Source organism: Oncorhynchus kisutch, linkage group LG14, assembly GCF_002021735.2.
Source record: "Oncorhynchus kisutch isolate 150728-3 linkage group LG14, Okis_V2, whole genome shotgun sequence".
NCBI classification, from domain to species: domain Eukaryota; kingdom Metazoa; phylum Chordata; class Actinopteri; order Salmoniformes; family Salmonidae; genus Oncorhynchus; species Oncorhynchus kisutch.
In genome coordinates, this window is record NC_034187.2 from 73,651,728 (window position 1) to 73,676,758 (window position 25,031).

The 25,031-nt window shown below is 42.1% G+C and overlaps 1 protein-coding gene across 17 annotated transcripts in view; it reads left to right on the forward strand.

The window, feature by feature from the left end:
• Positions 1–6,117: 6,117 nt before the first annotated feature.
• Positions 6,118–25,031, forward strand: part of LOC109903360 (nuclear transcription factor Y subunit gamma) — a 33,975-nt gene continuing 15,061 nt past the window's right edge. For 2 of the 17 annotated variants that reach the window (XM_020500003.2, XM_020500011.2), the window contains exon 1: positions 7,033–7,143. In XM_020500003.2, coding sequence (XP_020355592.1) covers position 7,143 — 1 coding nt within the window. In that variant the 5' untranslated portion in view covers positions 7,033–7,142. Of the gene's footprint in view, positions 6,563–6,977; positions 7,144–14,833; positions 14,955–15,220; positions 15,855–25,031 lie in introns of those variants that run through there. The other 15 variants (XM_020500007.2, XM_020500008.2, XM_031788938.1 and 12 more) reach the window with 12 other exon arrangements.

A 25,031-nucleotide genomic window follows, 5' to 3' on the forward strand; every position in this document is an offset into this window, starting at 1 on the left:
TAGAAAGGCCAAAACCTAGGAAGAAACCTAGAGAGGAACCAGGCTATGTGGGGTGGCCAGTCCTCTTCTGGCTGTGCCGGGTGGAGATTATAACAGAACATGGCCAAGATGTTCAAATGTTCATAAATGACCAGCATGGTCAAATAATAATAATCACAGGTAGAACAGTTGAAACTGGAGCAGCAGCACAGCCAGGTGGACTGGGAACAGCAAGGAGTCATCATGCCAGGTAGTCCTGAGGCATGGTCCTAGGGCTCAGGTCCTCCGAGAGAGAGAAAGAAAGAGAGAAAGAGAGAATTAGAGAGAGCATACTTAAATTCACACAGGACACCGGATAGGACAGGAGAAGTACTCCAGATATAACAAACTGACCCTAGCCCCACGACACATAAACTACTGCAGCATAAATACTGGAGGCTGGGTCAGGAGACACAGACAACCCAGACAGGAAGATCATATCAGTGACTCAACCCACTCAAGTGATGCACCCCTCCCAGGGACGGCATGAAAGAGCACCAGTAAGCCAGTGACTCAGTCCCTGTAATAGGGTTAGAGGCAGAGAATCCCAGTGGAAAGAGGGGAACCGGCCAGGCAGAGACAGCAAGGGCGGTTCGTTGCTCCAGAGCCTTTCTGTTCACCTTCACACTCCTGGGCCAGACTACACTCAATCATATGACCCACTGAAGAGATGAGTCTTCCTTGACAGGAAGCCAGTTTAGGGAGGCTAGCACTGGAGTAATATGATCAATTTTTTTGGTTCTAGTCAGGATTCTAGCAGCTGTATTTAGCACTGACTGAAGTTTATTTAGTGCTTTATCCGGGTAGCCGGAAAGTAACAAAGGAACAAAATGTCTTTCTCTGAGCAATTGTATAGCATAATGTAATTCCCCCCCTTTTTTAGCATACAACATATCTCATATTATTGATTTTATATAGTATTTTCTGCTCATCTTTATCAAGGATGCCAATAATTATGGACCTAACTACAGTATGTGATAACGTCTCGGATCCTAACCCCATCTTTATCTGTAATGCTGATAGCAAGGTTGCTGGTCACACTGATCCATTGCTGATAGACAGCTGAACCTGTTTTTCTCGGTTGAGTCTCCCTTCCTTCCTGACAGAAAGAGGACACCCTGGTTGCTAATGCTAAGTGATTTCATGTTCCTTTGACTCACTGATTGTCAATGAGCTTGGGACCTCTGTAAGTGTCTTTTTGCTGCACCTTCCTTCAGGCAGGGATAAAGGAAGTTCAGAGTTTCAAACCAGGCTCACAATGCAAGCACACTACCAGGCTCACAAGGCAACCACACTACCATCTGTGCCAATAGTGTTAGTGCACTTTGCAGAGGCCTGTGTCCAGGGAGGCTGGGCCAGGCTTGTGTTCAGGGAGGCTGGGCCTGGCTTGTGTCCAGGGAGGCTGGGCCTGGCTTGTGTCCAGGGAGGCTGGGCCTGGCTTGGGTCCAGGGAGGCTGGGCCTGGCTTGTGTCCAGGGAGGCTGGGCCTGGCTTGTGTCCAGGGAGGCTGGGCCTGGCTTGGGTCCAGGGAGGCTGGGCCTGGATGTTTAAATATATTTATATGGCTATTTATGTACATGTATGTGTAGGTACTCCTGTTGATGAAAGGACATTGATGTCAATTTTAAGAAATGCACTCCATCACCCCTTCCTTCCCCTTTCCACATTCTAGGATGTTATCATTATATGATGATCTATGAGAATGCTTTGTTTTGTAAAGTGACATATTTACAAAATTGATTCAATTGGTTGACTACACAGCTGAAGAAAAAAAATCCTATAAAGATATTAGTAAAAAATGAGCCACAAGGTGTCGCTAGAGCGCGATGAGCCAAGTAATGATCGTGATGAGCCCCACCTGGCCAAACCCTTCCCTAACCCGGACGACGCTGGGCCAATTGTGCTCCATCCTATGGGACTCCCAATCACAGCCGGTTGTGACACAGCCCAGGATTGAACCCGGGTCTGTAGTGACGCCTCTAGCACTGCGATGCACTCGGGAAGCCCAATACACATTTGTTTTTTCAATTGAAAATGTTTATGTGAAAAGCATATCAAATTCAGTTTAATAAAAAATCCTTGACCATTAATGCCTTATAATTCAATTAAGGGATCAATAACTTTTTTACAGTTTATATCCAGTCAGATTATTTCTTACACTGAACGTAGTCTAAGGGCCAGAAGAAACTGTAATCCAACTGTAATCGAGTTGTTAGCCACTATTAACTTGAGGGGATTTGGCCACAAACATTCAACATTGGTGTAAAAAAAAAGTGAACTATCCCTTTAACATCTTCAATTTATTACATTGAAATTGACCCTAACCCTGTTATGGGGTATTCATTTTTAAAGGGACACTGGGCGATTTGGAGATTATTGGTCGTTTTTCTACTTCCCCAGAATTGGATGAACTCATGAATACCATTTATGTCTCTGTGTGCAGTTTGGAGATGATTGAAGTTACAGTAGCATGCCATGAGTCATAAATCATATTCTTTTGAAAATATCATGACAATACCCGCACACTCTCAAATGCTAAATTGCACTCAACGAACAAAAACCTACTCACCAGTTATTTTGGCCACTTTTTCAGGATCCAATCCATATTTTGTATCCCTATCTTCTCCCCTTTTAGCTTTGCCACCTAGAATTGATCAAATTAAATAAGTTCAATGTGTCATAAATAATTCCCCAAAGTCATAATGACACAGACCGATATTAAAATGTTAGCTAGGTCTGAAGATAATGACTCTGGCTTATCTGTACAATGCTACATATAATACATTAATTTACAGTGCCTTCGGAAAGTATTCAAACCCCTTGACTTTTTACACATTTTGTTACCGTACAGCCTTATTCTAAAACTGATTAAATAAATAAAAATCTTCAGCAATCTACACACAATACGAGTGACTGATCCTAAAAAGGGCCTTTGGCATCGATATGAGACAGAACAATTTATTCTAGTGTCTGAACAAAGTGTAAATAGGATCAATTCAGTCTTCTCTAAAGCGGATATTTGCAAGATGATAGAAAAAAAACTAAAAGATGTAAATATAAAAAATATTGTCCCATTTACATTGTGTAATTTATTGACAGTCCCTAACTATCTCCAGAGATGGGTTATCCAAAGTTAAATAAATTTTTCCACGTTTGCAAACCAGCTAGCGGAAGCTAATTGGCAAAAAAGTATTTGGCTAACTCTTCCCACAGGTGAACAGACACAAGAGACACTCACATCAAGCCACACCCCTAAAGCAACTCACGTTTTAATTCAGTCATGGCCGCTAGCATTTCTTAATGAACCAAATCTAAAACGAGGTCAAATCAGGATGTGTAGTCGCCCTTTAATAGCTACACGTTATAGTTACGGGACTCAATGCTCATACAGTTGAAGTCAGAAGTTTACATACACCTTAGCCAAATACATTTAAACTCAGGTTTTCACAATTCCTGACATGTAATCCTAGTAAAAATGCCCTGTCTTAGGTCAGTTAGGATCACCACTTAATTTTAAGAATGTGAAGTGTCAGAATAATAGAAGAGAGAATGATTTATTTCAGCTTTTATTTCTTTCATCACATTCCCAGTGGGTCAGAAGTTTACATACACTCAATTAGTATTTGGTAGCATTGCCTTTAAATGGTTGAACTTGGGTCAAACGTAGCCTTCCACAACCTTTCCACAATTGCCCATTCCTCCTGACAGAGCTGGTGTAACTGAGTCAGGTTTGCAGGCCTCCTTGCTCGCACACACTTTTTCAGTTCTGCCCACAAATGTTTCAATAGGATGAGGTCAGGGCTTTGTGATGGCCACTCCAATACCTTGACTTTGTTGTCCTTAAGACATTTTGCCACAACTTTAGAAGTATGCTTGGGGTCATTGTCCATTTGGAAGACCCATTTGCGACAAAGCTTTAACTCTCTGACTGATGTCTTGAGATGTTGCCTCAATATATCCACATAATTTTCCTACCTCATGATGTCATCTATTTTGTGAAGTGCACCAGTCCCTCCTGCAGCAAAGCACCCCCACAACATGATGCTGCCACCCCTGTGCTTCACGGTTGGGATGGTGTTCTTCAGCTTGCAATCCTCTCCATTTTTCCTCCAAACATAACAATGGCCATTATGGCCAAACAGTTCTATTTTTGTTTCATCAGACCAGAGGACATTTCTCCAAAAAGTACAATCTTTGTCCCCATGTGCTGTTGCAAACCGTAGTCTGGATTTTTTTAATGGCGGTTTTGGAGCAGTGGCTTTTTCCTTGCTGAGCGGCCTTTCAGGTTATGTCGTTATAGGACTCGTTTTACTGTGGATATAGATACTTTTGTACCTGTTTCCTCCAGCAACTTCACAAGGTCCTTTACTGTTGTTCTGGGATTGATTTGCATATTTCGCACCAAAATACGTTCATCTCTAGGACACAGAACACGTCTCCTTCCTGAGCGATATGACGGCTGCATGGTCCCATGGTGTTTATACTTGCGTACTATTGTATGTACAGATGAACGTGGTACCTTCAGGCGTTTGGATATTGCTCCCAAGGATGAACCAGACTTGTGGAGGTCTACAATTTTTTTTCTGAGGTCTTGGCTGATTTCTTTTGATTTTCCCATGACGTCAAGCAAAGAGGCACTGAGTTTGATGGTAAGCCTTGAAATACATCCACAGGTACACCTCCAATTGACTCAAATAACGTCAATTAGTCTATCAGAAGATTCTAAAGCCATGACTTAATTTTCTGGAATTTTCCAAGCTGTTTAAAGGCACGGTCAGCTTAGTGTATGTAAACTTCTGACCCACTGGAATTGTGATAGAGTGGATTATAAGTTAAATAATGTCTATAAACAATTGTTGGAAAAATGACTTGTGTCATGCACATAGTAGATGTCCTAACCGACTTGCCAAAACTATAGTTTTGCAACAAGAATTTGTGGAGTGGTTGAAAACAAGTTTTAATGACTCCAACCTGTAAACTTCTGACTTCAACTCTGGAATTTGTTCTGGAAATTGGCCCAATATTGCTCTCTAGAGGGATTTACACGGTTGTCAAAATGTAGTGCCAGGGTAAGCCTACACTAAACACAGACCTTATGTTAAGTGTTTCTAAAATCCCATAGGGGAAGAATGTATGGTGGAAAACAATTGGAACCATTTCCTTGTTTGATGGCTAGGTTATATGGGTATTAATGACTCATACTGTAATACTCTATAGGCAGAGGGTAGCTTAATTTGCCTTATTCTCTGTAATAATGGTATGGGAATAATAATGCATTTTATTTGTAAAGTGGTTTCTTGCATCAAACAACATTTTCAGTCACCTCCTTGTCTGAAGGACAAGTGGATGAACAGGCTTTTTTTCAAAAGACTGGATTGTAGGCCTACATTGAACATCACACATTGGCTGCTACTGTAGGCTGAATGATATAACAGCCATTTACATGTTTAAATGTTATTCGATGCATTTTCACCATTGTTTTTTATGGTAGGCCACTCTGGTAAGTCTACATAATGATCAAATAGCCACAGTAACCTACATGGCCACTGTTAAAACTATAACTTAAAGCGGGTAGAGCATCAGTGTCCACAGTAAACACGCACTGGAAGTTGCACAGAATGAAGTTGCTCCCCTGCAATGAAGTTGCTCTCCTAAAACCGAAGTTGTTCCCCTGCTGATTTTTTTAGACTATCAGGGGGCAGGCTCTTACCAGCATATTTTTCTGCATAAAATCCTATTGTCCTCTCAACAGCAGAAATATGACAAACATAGAGAGCATTCGGAAGGTATTCAGACCACTTGACTTTTCCCACATTTTGTTACGTTACATCCTTATTCTAAAATTGATTAAATTGTTTCCCCCCCTAATCAATCTATACACAACATCCCATCATGACAAAGCAAAATATATATATACTTAAATATCACATTTACATAAGTATTCAGACCCTTTACTTAGTTATAGATGTTTCTGCGTCTATTTAGTCAGTTATAGTCTTGTCAATTGCCACTGAAAAATAGCTGTTTGATGAATATTTGAGTCATTATTTTTGTTGACGAAATTAACACTGATATGCAGAGGTGTGGACTTGAGTGTCACAGGGCATGTTCGACATTGCAGCCGACAGTGCAGGCGAATGCCAAATGACTGATCAAATCAAGTTATATTTGATTTTGATTAATCTACAAATCACCTTGCATCATAAATAACGACTCATTATTATCTGTTTATCAGTCAGTCACAATTTACCCATGACACATCACGGCTTTGATGCTCTCGAACACGGCGACAAATTTGATGACTTCAGACTCAAGTTGATAGAAAATAAAATATCTTTAGACTTGACTTCGACTTGGAGCCTCAAGGCTCGGGACTCGATATTGACTTTAGACTGATGACTTGAAATTATCTGCACATGTTTTGTAACATTATGTAACTCATTTTGTGGCACAGAGTCCATGAATTATTCTCCACCCAGTCAGAGACAGTAGCGGCAACATCTCCTTCTGATTGGACCAGCAAACTGTCAATCAACACAGGTCGGGTGAGTTAGCAAACAGATTGTTGATTTTCTGTACAGCTTTTAGATCGGGGCAGCGTAAACATTAAATTGTAGGGAGATAGGATTGCCATAATAAATAAATATGCAGCTCCAAAAAACATGTGTGATCAAGAATATTAACTGTTCGCTTTGCAAGCTCACCAGCAATGGATCATCATGCAACAAATACTAGCATAGGTCTTTCCCATAGGGGATTTTAGAAACACTTCAAATAAGGGCCAATTTAAAAATCATACAATGTTATTTTCTAGATTTTTGTTTGAGATTCCGTCTCTCAGAGTTGAAGTGTACCTATGATTAAAAAAAATACCGACCTCTACATGCTTTGTAGGTAGGAAAACCTGCAAAATCGTCAGTGTATCAAATACTTGCTCTCCCCCACTGCACTTCTTACTTCCCAGGCTCAGGATTTGATGTTCATTGACGTCAGTGCGCAATGTTGCCAACGTAGCACAGTTTCCGGTTCGAGCAGAAGTACGTGGCAGCCATCTTGTTTCCCGTTGCTACTGAAATAAAATAAATAATACGCTGAGCTGAACTTCACTGCGAACCCGTAAAACAAAGTGAGTAAAAATCAATTGATATACATGGTTAATGTCAATATGTGAAAGCATACTGTGTCGCTATGGAATTGGGTCTATAACTTTGCTAATTTCCAGTTGCTCGTCTTGTCCAATAGACGATTGTTTTGGAAGATGAACATAGGCGCCATTTCCCTCCCCGCTCTCTGAGCAGCTTATTGGTGGCCAGCTGAAAGTAACAGAGGCGTTTAAGAAACTACCGCACTGAGTCCGCCATTTTGGCTCTTGTCTAAACTCTGTCTCGTACGACTGGCGATTTTTGGTAGATCCCGAATGGCGTCAGTTTCACAACGAACTGAACCCTTAGAAACCTTGATTGGTGGAATCTAGTCCGAGGTTTGATTGGTCTGAAGGACAGATCCAAACGTAGTCTTTATTGGTTAGAGAGCCTTTCCCCAACTTTGCAAAGCTTTGTAAACTTTCCTTCGATTTATCGCTTCCTTTTGTTCAGTGGCGAATAAACAGTATCACAGGTCACTGTAGAGCGTATCATCGTCTTCCATGTCTCTCTTCCCTTGACCAGGTTGCTTGTTATATGCTAGGTAACTGTTAGCTACCGGTGTCTCCCCACGTTTGACTAACAATAAATGATCACACCGTGTTACTGTCTAAGTTAACTAGCTAAACTAAACAGCTGCTGGTTTAGCCAGCAGATCCGACCCGCTTGCTTCAACTGTAAGCAAGCGGTCGGGTCTGCTGTCTATCACTGGTTAGGATAGTTTTTGCTCATTCCAAAAATGATTTAGTTGGTTAATAATAGGTAGCTAACGTTAAATGTTTATCGTCAGTGTTGCATGTTGTTGGCTTGAACAAACAATTAGCTAGCTATGTACAAGAAGACCCATTTGGGCCATCTACCGTTTATTAGCTAACGTAGTTTGTCTGAATACAGGCAGGAGGCTGAAGGCATCAAAGAACTCACTAAAATCTCAAATTACAACAGACATCTTTCTCACATTTGGCTAATGCCCATTACACCGAGATATGTATCATGTTCATTGTTTACATTCCAGTGTGTTGACTGACAGTTATTGTGAATCACACTATGTGCACACTGACTCTAAAAATACTTGAGGACTTGAAGTCTGTGCCTTGTCCCTTGAGCAGCATGATAAACAGCATTTTCTGCTATCTTGCCAATGTATAATTGCTTCAAACTATGTGATGGAAAGAAAATCATTCCATGCAATACCTGTTTCAATATGCAATTTGGAGAGTACTGTAGCAGCCTATGTATTGTACAATCCAAAACTAACTACTGAGCACAAATATAAATGCAACATGTAACTTTTAAAACGATTTTACTGAGTTACAGTTCATATAAGGAAATCAGTCAATTTAAATAAATTCATTAGGCCCTATTCTACAGATTTCACATAAGTAGGCAGGGGCGCAGCCATGGATGAGCCAGGCCCAGCCAGTCAGAATTAGTTTTTCTCCACAAACAGATTCTCCTCAGTTTCATCAGCTGTCTGGGTGGCTGGTCTCAGACAATCCCACAGGTGAAGGACCTAGATGTGCAGGTCCTGGGCTGGCGTGGCTACACGTGGTTTGCGGTTATGAGGTCGGTTGGACGTACTGCCTAATTCTCTAAAACGATGTTGGAGATGGCTTATGGTAGAGAAATAAACATTCAATTATTATGCAATAGCTCTGGTGGACATGCCAATTGCTCGCACCCTCAACTTGAGACATCTGTGGCATTGTGTTGTGCCAAAACTGCACATTTTAGAGTGGCCTTTTATTGTCCCAGCACAAGGTGCACCTGTGTAATGATCAGCTTCTTTATATGCCACACTTGTCAGGTGGCTGGATTATCTTGGCAAATGAGAAATGCTCATTAACAGGAATGTAAACAAATTTGAGTGGGATAAGCTGTGTGCGTATGTATTATTTCTGGGATCTTTTATCTCAGCTTGTGAAACATGGGACCAACACTTGTTGCTTTTTACATTTTTGTTCAGTGTCTAAGGAAATTCCCTGGTTCACTATTAAGGGTACAATATTTGTTGGGCTATTTTACATGATTAGTTCATGTTCTCACCATCCACCAACTAGCCTAAATTCTCAATCTAGAGCAGGTGGTGTCAAAGTCATTTCATGGCTATCACACCAAGCACAGCTCTATACAGGAAGGATCTGTTCTCTAAATGCAAACAGGAGCATACATTAAGGTGGTGCCTGAAACGGGTCTAAGAAAATCATGCAGTAATTTGCTGACGGTACAGTTCTGCCTAACCCATTCATGGATGCTAACTACCTTTAGTGCCTTTTGACGATAGTATCTTCTGGCCGGGGAGTTTTGTTAAGGCCCTCTACGCTTGTTCTGAACTTTAAAATGCATCACTTGCGGTGCGGTTTTGGAAACATAAGGAACGTACGTATCTTTCATATCAGCTATAAATAATTATCAAAAATCAAACTTGAATTACTACAAACCTTTTTTATAGGGTTAGTGTTCGCACACGGCCATATCTCCATGTTACAGTGCTTGTTTACGGAAGACAGATGGAAGACAGGCCTCCACCTGTGCTAATTAGTTATCTATGTGTGCTTTGAACACCTGTGTGTAAGCTAACTGGGGAGGAAGTGTAGTTCTTCAACTGGAGGCACACACACTATGGATCTGTTCAAAACTGCTAGAGTAGGTGTATCTTTTTAATTTCAAAGATTATTTATCTTTGTTATGAACAATAAGGGAGATATCAGCAAATGTTTTTCAATAACTGTTTTGCAAGCAAGGATTATTGACATTTCTAAACGTTGAAACACAGGGTTGCAATTGTACTTCACATGCAGCTAACCGCTAAAAAAGGTTTTCGAGAGCTAAGTTCTGCCCTGCTTTTTCCTGCGTTGCTGCAGGTAGGCCCCCAACTATCACAGCAGCTGTTAGCTTCATAACTTTCAACTTGACCTTGATATCCAGTGTAAATGCACCATTACAATGTAATCAGAAAATGAACATGCATATTGTTAATTTATGCCCCATTACTAAATTATCAACATCTAGAATCAGTTTTTCCTTTTGAGTGCAGACAGGATTGAAGCCAGTGAGACTGTTTATCATCCAAATTTAGGATGGACAAACTGTGTGTAGCCTGTGTGTGTGCATGTTTTTGTGTAGGTAAGCCTAGTTTATGCAGGTGTGTGCGTGCATGACTTAGCCCGGCAGCCCTGAGGGCTCTTCTCTGCTGTTTGTTTGTGAAAGTGATACCCCGGCTTGTGCGTGTTTGGCTCTAAACAGCGACTGTAAGCAAACATGTCCCAGGCACCAGCAGCACAAGTAATGGGAAGGTCTCTGCTGCAGAGTGACCTTGTCAGGTGTCCTCGTGGAGGAGGTTTGGGTGTAGAAGAGCCTGCCTGCACCGCCATAGATGGCTATCGCTGGAATGGAATAATCTATGTGCAGTCTAGCTGCTCTATAATCATTAACCAGCCTGCTACCAGCTCTACTCTGTTCCCAGCTCTACTCTGTTCCCCTGCTCTCGCTGTACCAAAATAGAAAAGGGAACATTGAGTCTCTCTCAATTCCATTTAAATTTAAGGGGCTTTATAGGCATGGGAAACATATGTTTACATTGCCAAAGCAAGTGAAATAGGTAATAAAAAAAAGTGAAATAAAATTAACAGTAAACATTACACTCACAAGTCCCAAAAGAATAAGTATGTCTATATACAGTGTTGTAATGATGTGCAAATAGTTACGAAAGGGAAAATAAACATAAATATAGGTTGTATGTACAGTGGTGTTTGTCACATCTTGCTGCTGAGATGGCACACTGTGGTATGGAAGTTTATCAAAATTGGATTTGATAAACTTTGGGTCTGTATGTAATCTGAGGAAAACGTGTGTCGACAATTAGAGGTCGACCGATTTTATGATTTTTCAACACCGATACCAATTATTGAAGGACCAAAAAAGCCGATACCGATTAATCGGCCGATTTTAATAAATAAATGTATTTGTAATAATGACAATTACAGCAATACTGAATGAACACTTAACTTAATATAATACATCAATAAAATCTATTTAGCTTCAAGTAAATAATTAAACATGTTCAATTTGGTTTAAATAATGCAAAAACAAAGTGTTGGAGAAGAACGTAAAAGTGCAATATGTGCTATGTAAGAAAGCTAACGTTTAAGGTCCTTTCTCAGAACATGAGAACATATGAAAGCTGGTGGTTCCTTTTAACATGAGTCTTCAATATTCCCAGGTAAGAAGTTTTAGGTTGTAGTTATTATAGGAATATTTCCCTCTATACCATTTGTATTTCATTAACCTTTGACTATTGGATGTTCTTATAGGCACTTTAGTATTGCCAGTGTAACAGTATAGCTTCCGTCCCTCTCCTCGCTCCTTCCTGGGCTCGAACCAAGAACACAAAGACAACAGCCACTACATCGAAGAAGCGTTACCCATGCAGAGCAAGTGAAACAACCACCCCAAGGCTCAGAGCAAGTGAAGTTCAGATGAAGCTCAGTGAAGTTTGAAACGCTATTAGCGCGCGCTAACTAGCCAGCCATTTCACTTCGGTCACACCAGCCTCATCTCGGGAGTTGATAGGTTTGAAGTCATAAACAGCGCAATGCTTGCTGCACAACGAAGAGCTTCTGGCAAAACGCACGCGCCTGCTTCTGCCTACCACCGCTAAATCAGATACTTAGATACTAGTATGCTCAGTCAGATTATATGCAACGCAGGACACTCTAGATAATATCTAGTAATATTATCAACCATGTGTAGTTAACTAGTGATTATGATTGATTGTTTTTTATAAGATAAGTTGCTAGCTAGCATTAAACTTACCTTGGCTTACTGCATTTGTGTAACAGGCACTCTCATTGTGGAGTGCAACGAGAGAGAGGCAGGTCGTTATTGCGTTGGACTAGTTAACTGTACTAGTTAACTGTAAGGTCGCCAACAAGCTGACAAGGTGAACATCTGTCTTTCTGCCCCTGAACAAGGCAGTTAACCCACCGTTCCTAGGCCGTCATTGAAAATAAGAATGTGTTCTTAACTGACTTGCCTTTATTTAATCTTTATTTAACTAGGCGTAAAAAATAAATAAAAAAACGGCAAATTGACACCCAAAAATACCGATTTCCGATTGTTATGAAAACTTGAAATCGGCCCTAATTAATCGGCCAACCTCTAATTTATATGTACATATTCCCTATCCATCCCTTTACATTTGTGTGTATAAGATAGTTATTGTGGAACTGTTAGATTACTTGTTAGATATTACTGCACCGTCAGAACTAGAAGCACAAGCATTTTGCTACACTCGCATTAACATCTGCTAACCATGTGTATTTGATCTATAGCATTTCTTAATATTATTCAGTTCCTTTGGCTTTGATGCCTTGTGATTGAGCATAGTAGAGTGTGATTTTAAAGTGATCTGATAGTGTTGTCATTGGACTGACTGAATGCTCTAAGAGACTCTGGGTTGAGGTCAGTGATAAAGTACTCTACAGTACTACTGCCAAGAGATCAGCTATAGGTGTACCTACCATAGTAGTCCCCTCCGAAGCCTACCATTGACAATGTACATACCCAGATTCCGACAGAGCTGCAGGTGTTGTGACCTGTTTATGTTGGTTATGTTGTCGTAGTTTTGTATAGGGGTGCATATGGGGGAGGGAATGCTGTTGTCCAGTTCTGGCATGAAGGTCGCCACAGACTAGTACATGTCCCTGGGCCTGGAAATTGTTGATCTCCCCCTATGGGGATTCTACTGGTGGTATATAGGTAGCACACAGACATTTTTCTCTGTGGAAATTATTTCCTTATTTAGTTCTAGCCAGATGTAAAATGTTCCTGTTTTGACCAATTTTAATATAATGGGTTAGGTGTGTTCTATACCAGATTAGCATACCCCCTGAGTCCCTTCCCCGTTTCACACCTGGTAGTTTGATGGATGGGACTACCAAGCTCTCTGTAACCTAGAGGGCAACCAGTGGGTCTGTCTCCTTTATACCATGTTTCTTGTAGGATGACAATGTCTGTATTTCCAATTGCTTTGATGAAGTCTGGATTCCTGCTCTTTAGGCCAAAGGCAGATGGCCTCAGACCTTGTATATTCCAGTATTAGATAATAAAGACTTTGTTTTCCATAGTGTCTAGTGTTGTTTTATGGTGTCTGTCCCTCCTCTCTCACTCTGTCCATATTCTCTTTCGCTCTCTGTCTGTCCTCTTTGTCCCCCTTCACTCGCTCTCTGTCATCCTCTCTGTCCCTCCTCGCTCTCTGTCCCTCTTTCTCGCTCTCTGTCCCTCCTCGCTCTCTGTCCGTCCTCTTTGTCCCCCCTCACTCACTCTCTGTCATCCTCTCTCTGTCCCTCCTCGCTCTCTGTCCATCCTCTTTGTCCCCCCCCACTCGCTCTCTGTCATCCTCTCTCTGTCCCTCCTTGCTCTCTGTCCCTCCTCTTTCACACTCTCTCTCCCTCCTCACTCTCTGTCCCTCTCTCTCATCCTGTAACAGCTCTCTCCTTTCTGTCCTTCTCCATCCTTTTGGCTCTCCCTCCCCCCGGTTTGTTCAGTGACGGAGCAGGTTTGTGTTCTATCTCTCTGGCTTGTTGTTTCTCGGTACAGTGGGGGATTTGCAGCAGTAATATGCAGGATAAGCCTCAGGTCATTCCACCATCATCTATGCAGACTGCCAGCTAAAAGCAACTCTCAGTAAATTGATTTGTCCCCTCCTCTCACCTAAATCTCTCACTTCAGTACACTTCATTGCCAGGACATTACGTTTCCTTAATCTGTTGCTAGACAGATCTTTAGACATGCAGTTCTCCAAACACCGTTATGGATCCCAAATGGCACCCTATTCCTGTAGTGCCTTACTTTTGACAAGAGCAACCCATGCATGCGTGTGCTCATCCTAATGTAAACGTTAGTGCGTAGAACAGCATGGCTGAATGTCCGTTTAACTCATGGCGAGATAACAGCAGGGCATTTATATGACATTGCTGAAATGGTTTTATGATGACATTTTAATTGTAGAACGAGAACTGTCTGGGAGCATAGTTTTAGGGCCAAGACAACAATAGTTGTTTATTGACATTGTCCTATGTCTTGTCCACCCACAAACATGAACTCAATTTGTTGAGGTGCCTTTATTGGCCTGATTTGATCAGCTACCTTTAGAATTGGAAATGCAGACCCTTTTTTTTTTGGTCTTGGAAAAAAAAAAGTTTTCCTAAATACCTTTTGTTCATTAGTAGGTTAGGTATTTCATTTATCTATTTCTAAATCTGGATCTTACTATCAGAAACTAATTCATTCTCATGTATTTAATTGTGTTATTATTCTAGTGAATGAAATGTGTACTTCAGTGAAGGTGTTTTATTAGCACTAACACAGACTACAATATTTAGTAGATTGTCTGGATGTTATCTTTCTACCTACTGTGACAGAGGAAGGATGTGTGACAGAGGAAGGATGTGTGACAGAGGAAGGACAAGCGTGTGCTTGTGGACTTGCACGCATGCCTGTGAACACGTAGATCACAGCGCGTCTGCTCAATATGCCTTTGCTCTTTAAATCATGTGGCTGCAACATGCGGCATCCATTCTGACACTCCCCTCAGCCAATCAGGGGCATCAGGGTTGCTTGCATCACTGGCCATTCAACCAGTCATGGCCGCAGGGAGGCGGGACTCGGGGAGACATTTAGTTTGACATTGTAAATAAGCAGGGAACAGTTGTCAGAGAGCAGCCAGTGGTTCCTTTCTTCTCCGTACAGCCATGAGAAACGCAAGATCAGCCGGAGGACACGGAATGCAGAGGCAAGCTACCTCCACCACTTCCTCAATCAGTTCCTGACTTGCTTTGTTAGAACTTTCTTTGTCTTTAGTCTGGTTCTTCTTTCTCTCTCTTCCTCTTTTCTTTCCCTGACCCCTATCCTGCAGCTCAAGGTAACTTAAAACAGGAAGTTGGCTGTCGGTGAAAGGGGGTTGGGTGTAGGAAGGAGGGGGGTAGGGCGGGGGAAGTGTCAGAGCCGACGAGCGGGTGGCTCGGCCAATAGTGCAGGAGGGCTCTCTACTTTCATTCGGGAACGGCTGAGAGCGGGGAAGAAGCCTGGCCAGGGTCTGAGTATCATGTAGCAGGCTAGATTGATTACTTTTGAATGTTAAAAGGAAAGGAGGCAAGGAGGAGATTTGTCTGGGAGTCGAGTGCTGCTGTACCGCTGCCACTTTGATCTCTTTCGGCTATCTTTTTTTTCTTTTTGTCCTTCACTGTGCTGAGGCAGGGGTCAACTGAAAGACAAACGTGTGGGTCGCTGGCTGGAGAAAGAGATGGAACAAGTGATAAGGAGAGGGTGAGAGAGCGGGAGGGAGATGCTCGGGGGGGGGGTAGGTCAGAGGAGAAATAGGAGAAAGGGGGGTGGGAGGGGGGCCGGAGGAGAATGAGTTGAGGGGGGAGGGGTAGAAGAAAGGGGGGTGGTGAACGCTCTTCTCTGTCTGTTGGGCAGGCTGTAAGGTTTTTAAAGGCGGAGGATGGGCGGACTGTGTTTTGTCTGTTCCTGGGACCGGCGCCTGAGGAAGTGAAGTGCTACAGAGATTTTCTGTGTTAGCCAGCCCCCCCTCTTGCCTCTCAACGAGACTTCTACAGTACAGAGTAGAGAGTACAGCCTCTCTCCCTTTCCTGCTCTCCTTCAGCCAACTACACAGAATGATGGGCACAGGGTAAGTGTGACCAACCTCACACACACACACTAGACCTGTCTGTGTTGTAGATCGCTGCTGGATTCCTCTACTCATGTGTGCTTTCTCTTCTCTTCTTTCTCTCGCTCTTTTGCGTTCTCTCGCTCTTTCTCTTTCGCTCTGTTTCTTCTCTGTCTCTCTGCAGAGATGGGATGCGCTCTCTGCCCTCACTACTCCTCTTCTCTGTCGTCTCCACTTTTCTCCTTGGGAGAAATCTGAATGTGTGCGTCATTTAAAAAAAAAAAAACTATTTTTGCAACTAACAGCAGTCACCCTCATGTCCTTCAATTGTCACTCCAGGACAGGATCTGTGTTGTTGACATCTTTAGTTTGCATTTTGCAGAATGTCTCTCCTTGAGTCATGTTAATGTTTTTCTATGAAAACTACAATGTAGGCTGTTAATATTGATGACAAGTTCTATTGAATTAGACTGGTTGTTCTGTTGACCAGCACTGGCTGGTGTTTATTTGCGACCCTGCTTCTGCTGTGTTTTGACTTTGGACTTTTAAGCAGGACGTTAGCAGCTGTTAGTTTGTCTCTCTGGGCTGTGTTGGTTATTGACTCTGTAGCGCTGTGGTTGGACTGCCCAGCGCTGTGCTCGCAGACAGACAGACTTCAAAGTCATTCGGGATGGTCACGATTGTACTGCTGTGATTGCGGTCCATGGCCCGTCCCAAAGCCTGGTCCTTGGAGTGTTGTTTACACTCGCCTGACAGTGATGCAGAGGGCAAGATGGCGCTGAGCTCGCTACAGCATGTTTAGGGGACGAATTTGAGACCTTGTAGTTGGGTTGTGTCGGGGCCGCTGCAATGACGAATGGCAATTGACAGGTTTGACAGGTTTTTGATGTGTGATCTTTTTAGATGCAATCTATATATCATCTCTAGCTCTGTTCTGCCTCCCCTTCTCCCTAATTGAAAGTCTCCATCGGTGCTACCTTTCTCTCTCTCTGACAAAGTTCCGTTGGGGAGAGAGATGACTAAAAATAACTCCAGTGACCACACAGCTATTGTGTGCCTTATTCCTTTGCCCTTGCAGGCAGCCTTGTTTTGAGTGTGTAAGTCACGGTGTGTGTTGTCAACACATGAGCCAAACTACCAGATAAAGTTTGGTGTTCTGTTATTGAGGCTGATATGCAGCTAGCGGCTGGGCCTAGTGTTGGATGAAGCTGTCACAGGAATGTGCGACTGGCTCCTGCAGTCTTTTAGTCAGCATAGAGAGGGAGACCGGCAGAGAGAGAGAGAGAGAGGATGAAAGGACAGTGAGGGACAAGGGACAGAGGAATAAGGGACTTTGCTAACAGAGATGTCTTTGTGCTCAAAGGAAGACCCCCCTCGGGAAGAAGTGAAGAAAATAGAAACATTGTGTCGCGCGTGCAAGTGCTGCAGTGAAAGTTGAAAAACCTGTCCTCTCTTTCCCCTCTCACTCTCTCTCTTCCCTCCCTCCTGCTCTCTCTTCCCTCCCTCCCGCTCTCTCTCTTCCCTCCTCCCTCTCTGGTTTCTCTCTATCCTCTGTTGAATGACCTTGGGAGATCAGAGCTGAGCGAGTGCTTCCTATAGCTGGTTTGAAGCAGAACCAAGGGCAACGTTAACAGGGCCAGGTGGACAGACTGCTTTGACACGGGTCAGGGCAAGCACAAATTTCAAGTACAAAATCGACCATCGACGGATCAAACATATGCATGCAATTATAGCTGTGTATTCTGGGTTAATCTGTAATTCACTGACTGGCTGAGAAGGAGAACCATCTCCTTGTTTTTGTTGTGCTTGAGTAGATTGTTTACCCAGCACATTGCAACACTGCCAATTTCTGTTCCCTATTTTTTTTGGGGGGGGATTTTCATACTGTTTCTGTACCATACCAGGTATACGGTATTACTGAATGTGCATACAAGGAGCGTTGTTTCTAAAAACTCAAATAAAACCCTTTTGATTATTCTTTATAAAAATGTTGACGCACAAAACAATTTAGACACCAGGGAAGTTGATCCAGGAGGGAATTGAATGTCTCTTCTGTGACCAAGAAGCTTGGTCTTGATATCTAGCCACTTAGCTAACAAGATAGCAAACCAAATGCATAGCTGGAGTCCTGAGCTGGATATAACTATTTGACACATGTTAGATTTCTTGTAGTTCTGCTTAACTTATAGTTCTAAGCAGTGGCATAATAGCACACAACCCTGCAAGCCCCTGGGGGGTGGCATTTTGTCTTTATATGGTATAAACAGCATATTACCCCCAGCCTATTGGGTTTTTACTTCTGCCCCGAATGAATATATCTAGTTGTTTTGAGTTTGGTATGCCGCTGCCGCTATGCCCATAATAGGTCCCCTAGGATTCAACAATGATTGTTTTTTTCTTTTCAGTTTCTCTTCACTCAGTTACAATTTTTTCCATTGCTTTATTTCGAGATAAAAAATAAAAAAAGCATGACATTTTGTGTTTTTTCGGGATTTAAATTCTGACAAAGTACCTGTTTTGGTTCAATTACACCCTAAAAACACAGAATTTGACTTTGGCTTGTCACGATACCACCATTTTACAAACGATACCAGAAAAAACTGTGACCCAGCATCCTGTTTGAGCATCCCAGCATCACACTTCTACTCAATACAACACATTTTAATTTAACTGTTCACTGTTTAATAGAATACGGCATAGAATGGCTGATTTGCTCATATTTGCAAAGACCTACCTGTGATTTGGCTTGAGGAATGGGAGGAAGGAACATACATCAGTGGAGGCTGCTGAAGGGAGGACGGCTCATAAGAATGGCGCAAATGAAATGGCATGATACCATTCCACTCATTCCGTAACAGCCATTACCACGAGCCAGTCCTCCCAAATTAAGGTGCCACCAACCTCCTGTGATATACATGCGTAATGATCGGCATGTCATAGTCAGTAAGAGGAAAACACTGCATGGAACCTTCTTTACTTTCCAGTTAACACACTCTCCCTTCCTCACACACTTGCTCCCTCCCTCAACCCCCCTCACCCTGATAAACACACACACCGCTCTCGCTCTCCCACAACACACTGCTCCCAACTTTTAAAACGTTAGGCACCAGACAGAATTTAAGGAGCACCAGAAATAAATGGATATTTGATATAGTTTAGGTCTCTGTGAATCCTACTTGTGCCAATAACATTTGCCTAAACCAACTGTGAAGTTACCATGTCTTTAGCTAGTTAGGTAACATGATTAACAAACGTTGTCTTATCAAACCAATAAGTAGTGACCCAAGATTAGTTTAAAATGGCCCGTAACATGGTTTGTAAAATTATATAAAATGCGCTCAAATAGAAAATTTAAAAAGGCATATCCGGTAATATGGGTCATTTGTTAACCGTTTAGGCTAGAGACAAAACCCCCGGTAATATCAAATCCCCGAGCTGACAAGGTACAAATCTGTCGTTCTGCCCCTGAACAGGCAGTTAACCCACTGTTCCTAGGCAGTCATTGAAAATAAGAATTTGTTCTTAACTGACTTGCCTAGTAAAATAAAGGTAAAAAAATAAATAATATGGGTCATTTTTTAACCGTTTAGGCTAGAGGTCGACCGATTTATGATTTTTCAGCGCCGATACTGATTATTGGGGGACCAAAAAAGCTGATACTGATTAATCGATCGTTTTTATTATTATTTATTTTTATTTATTTGTAATAATGATAATTATAACAATACTGAATGAACACTTAATTTAACTTAATATAATACATCAATAAAATCCATTTAGCCTCAAATAAATAATGAAACATGTTCAATATGGTTTAAATAATGCAAAAACAAAGTGTTGGAGAAGAAAGTAAAAGTGCAATATGTGCCATGTAAGAAAGCTAACGTTTAAGTTCCTTGCTCAGAACATGAGAACATATGAAAGCTGGTGGTTCCTTTTAACATGAGTCTTCAATATTCCCAGGTAAGATGTTTTAGGTTGTAGTTATTATAGGAATTATAGGACTATTTCTCTCTATACCATTTGTATTTCATTAACCTTTGACTATTGGATGTTCTTATAGGCACTTTAGTATTGCCAGTGTAACAGTATAGCTTCCGTCCCTCTCCTCGCTCTTCCCTGGGCTCGAACCAGGAACACAACAACAACAGCCACCCTCGAAGCAGCGTTACCCATGCAGAGCAAGTGCAACAACCACTCCAAGTCTGAGTGAGTGACGTTTGAAACGCTATTAGCGCGCACCCCGCTAACTAGCTAGCCATTTCACATCAGTTACACAAGCCTAATCTCGGGAGTTGATAGTCATGGAGTCATAAACAGCGCAATGCTTGACACACAGCGAAGAGCTGCTGGCAAAACGCACGAAAGTCCTGTTTGAATGAATGCTTACGAGCCTGCTGCTGCCTACCACCGCTCAGTCAGACTGCTCTATCAAAGACTTAGTTATAAAATAATAACACACAGAAATACGAGCCTTAGGTCATTAATGTGGTCGAATACGGAAACTATCATCTCGAAAACAAGACGTTTATTCTTTCAGTGAAATACGGAACCGTTCCGTATTTTGTCTAAGGGGTGGCATCCATTAGTCTAAATATTCCTGTTACATTGCACAACCTTCAATGTTATGTCATAATTATGTAAAATTCTGGCAAATTAGGCTGCCCAAACTGTTGCATATACACCGATTCTGCGTGCAATGAACGCAAGAGAAGTGACACAATTTCACCTGGTTAATATTTCCTGCTAACCTGGATTTCTTTTAGCTAAATATGCAGGTTTAAAAATATATACTTCTGTGTATTGATTTTAAGAAAGGCATTGATGTTCATGGTTAAGTACACATTGGAGCAACGATACGCACTGCATCGATTATATGCAACGCAGGACACGCTAGATAACTACACATGGTTGATACTAGTTTAACTAGTGATTTTGATTGATTGTTTTTTTTATAAGATAAGTTTAATGCTAGCTAGCAACTTACCTTGGCTTACTGCATTCGCGTAACAGGCAGGCTCCTCGTGGAGTGCAATGAGAGACACGTGGTTAGAGCGTTGGACTAGTTAACTGTAAGGTTGCAAGATTGAATCCCTGAGCTGACAAGGTAAGAATCTGTCGTTCTTCCCCTGAACAAGGCAGTTAACCCACCGTTCCTAGGCTGTCATTGAAAATAAGAATATGTTCTTAACTGACTTGCCTAGTTAAATAAAGTTTAAATAAAGGTGTGGGAGAAAGATTATTTTTTTTTTTTTTAAATTTGCCATCCAAAAATACAGATTTCCGATTGTTATGAAAACTTGAAATCGGCCCTAATTAATCGGCCATTCCGATTAATCGGTCGACCTCTAGTTTAGGCTAGCGACAAGACCTCGGGTAATATGGGCCATTTTTTAACCGTTTAGGCTAGAGACACGACCTCTGGTAATATGGGTCATCTTTTAACTGTTTAGGCTAGAGACAAGACCTCCGGTAATATGGGTCATTTTTTAACTGTTTAGGCTAGGGAAAATACTTTTTCTTTCCATTTTCTCCCTCTGACGGTCTTATGCTGCATGACAGTGAACTTGCAAATTCAAATCAGACTGGTCTGTGCTTGATGGAATTATACAATGTATCAACATAGCTTTCTTTGTGCGCTGCTCCAATGTAATAAATGTACAAATCTAACAACAGTAGACTCATGAGGGTCTGCATCCCGCTCGCCATCACAGCTAAACGATTTATTAAGAAAACCGATGAAGGAATAGACGTTGAAGTATCGGACAGAGAGAAGCATTTGATTGAGAGCAGGTAGAGGGGGGGCAGGTAGCTTAGTGGTTAAGAGCACTGGGCCAGTATCTGAAAGGTCGCTGGTTCGAATCCCTGAGCTGACTAGATGAAAAATCTGTCAATGTACCCTTGAGCAAGGCACTTAACCCCAATTGCTGTTAAAAAAATATATATATTACATTTGCCACACATGATATGCGCATGAAAGTGAAGTGGATATTATTGAACCTGCGCATACAAGAGACTAGTGGCTGTTGCTTAAATTCACCTGAATTTACAAACAAAACTGACTGGCGCCAGCAGGTTCTTTAGATCCTATAGGGCAAAAAAAGTAGGATCATATGGTAGGATTCATATAATAGGATCATATGAAACGATACTACAGTATTCTAAAATCTTGGTATCATAATTGGCATGATGTTCTGGCACCGTGATATTATCGTGGTACCTGCATATCATTTCTCTCCCAATTGGCTGATTTCGTGATTGGGCCTGTTTTTCTGCTAAACAGAATCCTACAGGGCTTGCTTTTAGCGACTTTCCTTGAGTTGACCTTTTTGCATTGTTGCAAATTTCAAAGCAGTCATGCTTCTACAAAGTGACCCCCGCTAAGGACATTGCATGCAGCTTGTGCAATATGTACCCTCTTACTTTTTTGCACTGTAGGCCTATCATACATAATTTACTGATAGCCTAGCTAGCTTATATAGCCTAGCCATAGCCTTTGATTGAATAACTGCAGTCATCCAGAGTATTCTGGTTTTCATCAACGTTTCAAAGTTAGTTAGTGCAGACTTTCGTAGGGGAGTCTCACAAGTCTGGATTAATGAGTTAGCCAGAACTTCTTCCGCCAACATCTTGTAACCAGTCATGGATCCATGGCTAGAGGCCTAAATCCTTAGGCTATTCTTTATCCTGCTTCAGTCCAGGTCATCTCAGAGGGCAGTTGTTCCTCTGACTGCCTCCAGGTTTTCTCCTCCTCCTCCTAGGCCCATTAACTGTCATACTCTGCTCTCCTCAGTCCGCACTACTGTGACCTCCATTCAGATCCACCAGCCAGGTCATTTAAGGAAGCTATTAACTTACTGCTCAGAATTAGTGTTTCACTCACTAATTTTCTGTCCATCAGCCATGCTTTTGCTAGAGCAGTGAACACCTCTCTATTGAGAGTGTATTTCTGTTAGCTAGCTAGCTACTTTCAGTACAGGACTCCAATCTGAAAACTCACCCTCTTTTGTGCCTTTGGCTTCCACCTTGGGGATTCTGAAAGGACAGTACAGTTTCAAGCAGTATGGTAGTACTTAGCGACTAGTGCTTTTTGAGGCCGGTTTGGTTTAGATAACTATAAAATGTTGATTCTTTTTTTAACATTCAATGCGCTATGCATTATGTGGGTTGAATGATGTAACACAGAATAAAACAATTAATAAAAGTCCCACGATGGTAGTGACTACCCATTACTACTTATTAACCATCAATTATTCACATTACTTTAATAAAATATTTCAGTTGGGTATATTACCTCATTTGTTTTTGATGATTTCATTATTTAATTCCAAGACATCTCTATATAGATTCTGCTTATGCTGTCTGACAATCACTATTAGTTCTTCAAAGTAAATAAGTCTTCTTGGGTAGACGCTACAAGCTTGGCGCACCTGTATTTGGAGAGTTTCTCCCATTCTTCTCTCCAGAGCCTCTCAAGCTCTGTCAGGTTGGATGGGGAGCGCTGCTGCACAGCTATTTTCAGCTCTCTCCAGAGATGATCAATCGGGTTCAAGTCCGGGCTCTGGCTGGTCCACTCAAGGACATTCAGAGACTTGTCCCGAAGCCACTCGTGCGTTGTCTTGGCTGTGTGCTTAGGGTCATTGTCCTGTTGGAAGGTGAACCTTGGCCCCAGTCTGAGGTCCTGAGCACTCTGGAGCAGGTTTTCATCAAGGTTCTCTCTCTACTTTGCTCCGTTCATCTTTCCCCTGATCCTGACTAGTCTCCCAGTCCCTGCCGCTGAAAAATATCCCCACAGCATGATGCTGCCACCACCATGCTTCACCGTAGGGATGGTGCCAGGTTTCCTCCAGACGTGACGCTTGGCATTGAGGCCAAAGAGTTCAATCTTGCTTTGAGTTTTTAGGTGCCTTTTGGCAAACTCCAAGCAGGCTGTCGTGCCTTTTTTTACTGAGTGGCAGCTTCCGTCTGGCCACTCTACCATAAAAGGCCTGATTGGTGGAGTGCTGCAGAGATGGTTGTCCTTCTGGAAGTTTCTCCCATCTCCACAGAAGAATTCTGGAGCTCTGTCAGAGTGACCATCGGGTCCTTGGTCATATCTTGGTTTTTGATCTGACGTGCACTGTCAACTGTGGGACCTTCTGTAGACAGGTTGTGTGCCTCTCCAAATCATGTCCAATAAATTGAATTTACCACAGGTGGACTCCAATCAAGTTGTAGAAGCATCTCAAGGACGATCAATGGAAACAGGATGCACCTGAGCACAATTTCAACTCTCATAGCCAAGAGTCTGAATCCTTTTGTAAATACATTTATTTATTTAAATTTAAATACACATTTGCAAACATTTCTAAAAACCTGTTTTTGCTTTGTCATTATTGTGTGTAGATTGAGGTGCAAAAATTATTTGATACATTTTAGATTAAGGCTATGATGTAACAAAATGTGGAAAAAGTCAAGGGGACTGAATACTTCCCGAAGGCACTGTATGTAGCAGGCGTACAATGGATTATAGTATTTTTCTGCGCTCAACTATGTTGAAAATTGGCCTATTGGAAACTACAACGCCCAACTACATCGCACAGTTCAGGCGTGATCTAATTTATCTCTAGAGAAATTGAACAATGTGCGCATTGAGCTCATTAAAAAAACATATGGAATTCAGTTGAACCGATGTCAGTCAAATTATATCACCTCTAGTCAAGAGATTTGAGAGGACTAGATGGAAAGTTTCCACCATTTTCCTTGCACCTATCCAGTTCTTTCCGATGTAGTGCTAGTTCAGTCCACAAGTGCCCAGGTAAGGGAATGTCATTGACAGTTTGGACCTGAGCCCTGAAGCTGTTGTGAGCGTGTCGGGGGCCGACCTGCCAGGGGCGAGCAGCAGAGAGGCTGGTGCTGGCAGGAAACAATGCTGCTGATTCAGCAGATCCTGCTGCTTACTCCTGCTGAAAACCATTGACTTGAGAGAGGCGTTGGGATGGTCTGCCGACGAAGCACAGGCACATAGCGCAGGTCAGGAGTAACCCAATACTGCCACCTCACTCACTCACTCACTCACTCACTCACTCACTCACTCACTCACTCACTCACTCACTCACTCACTCACTCACACCACTGAAGGGCAACGGAACTGCAGAGAAGGAAACAGCACAGGGGAGCACCCCTCTAAAATGTGTAGTTTTGGCACACAATGCCACA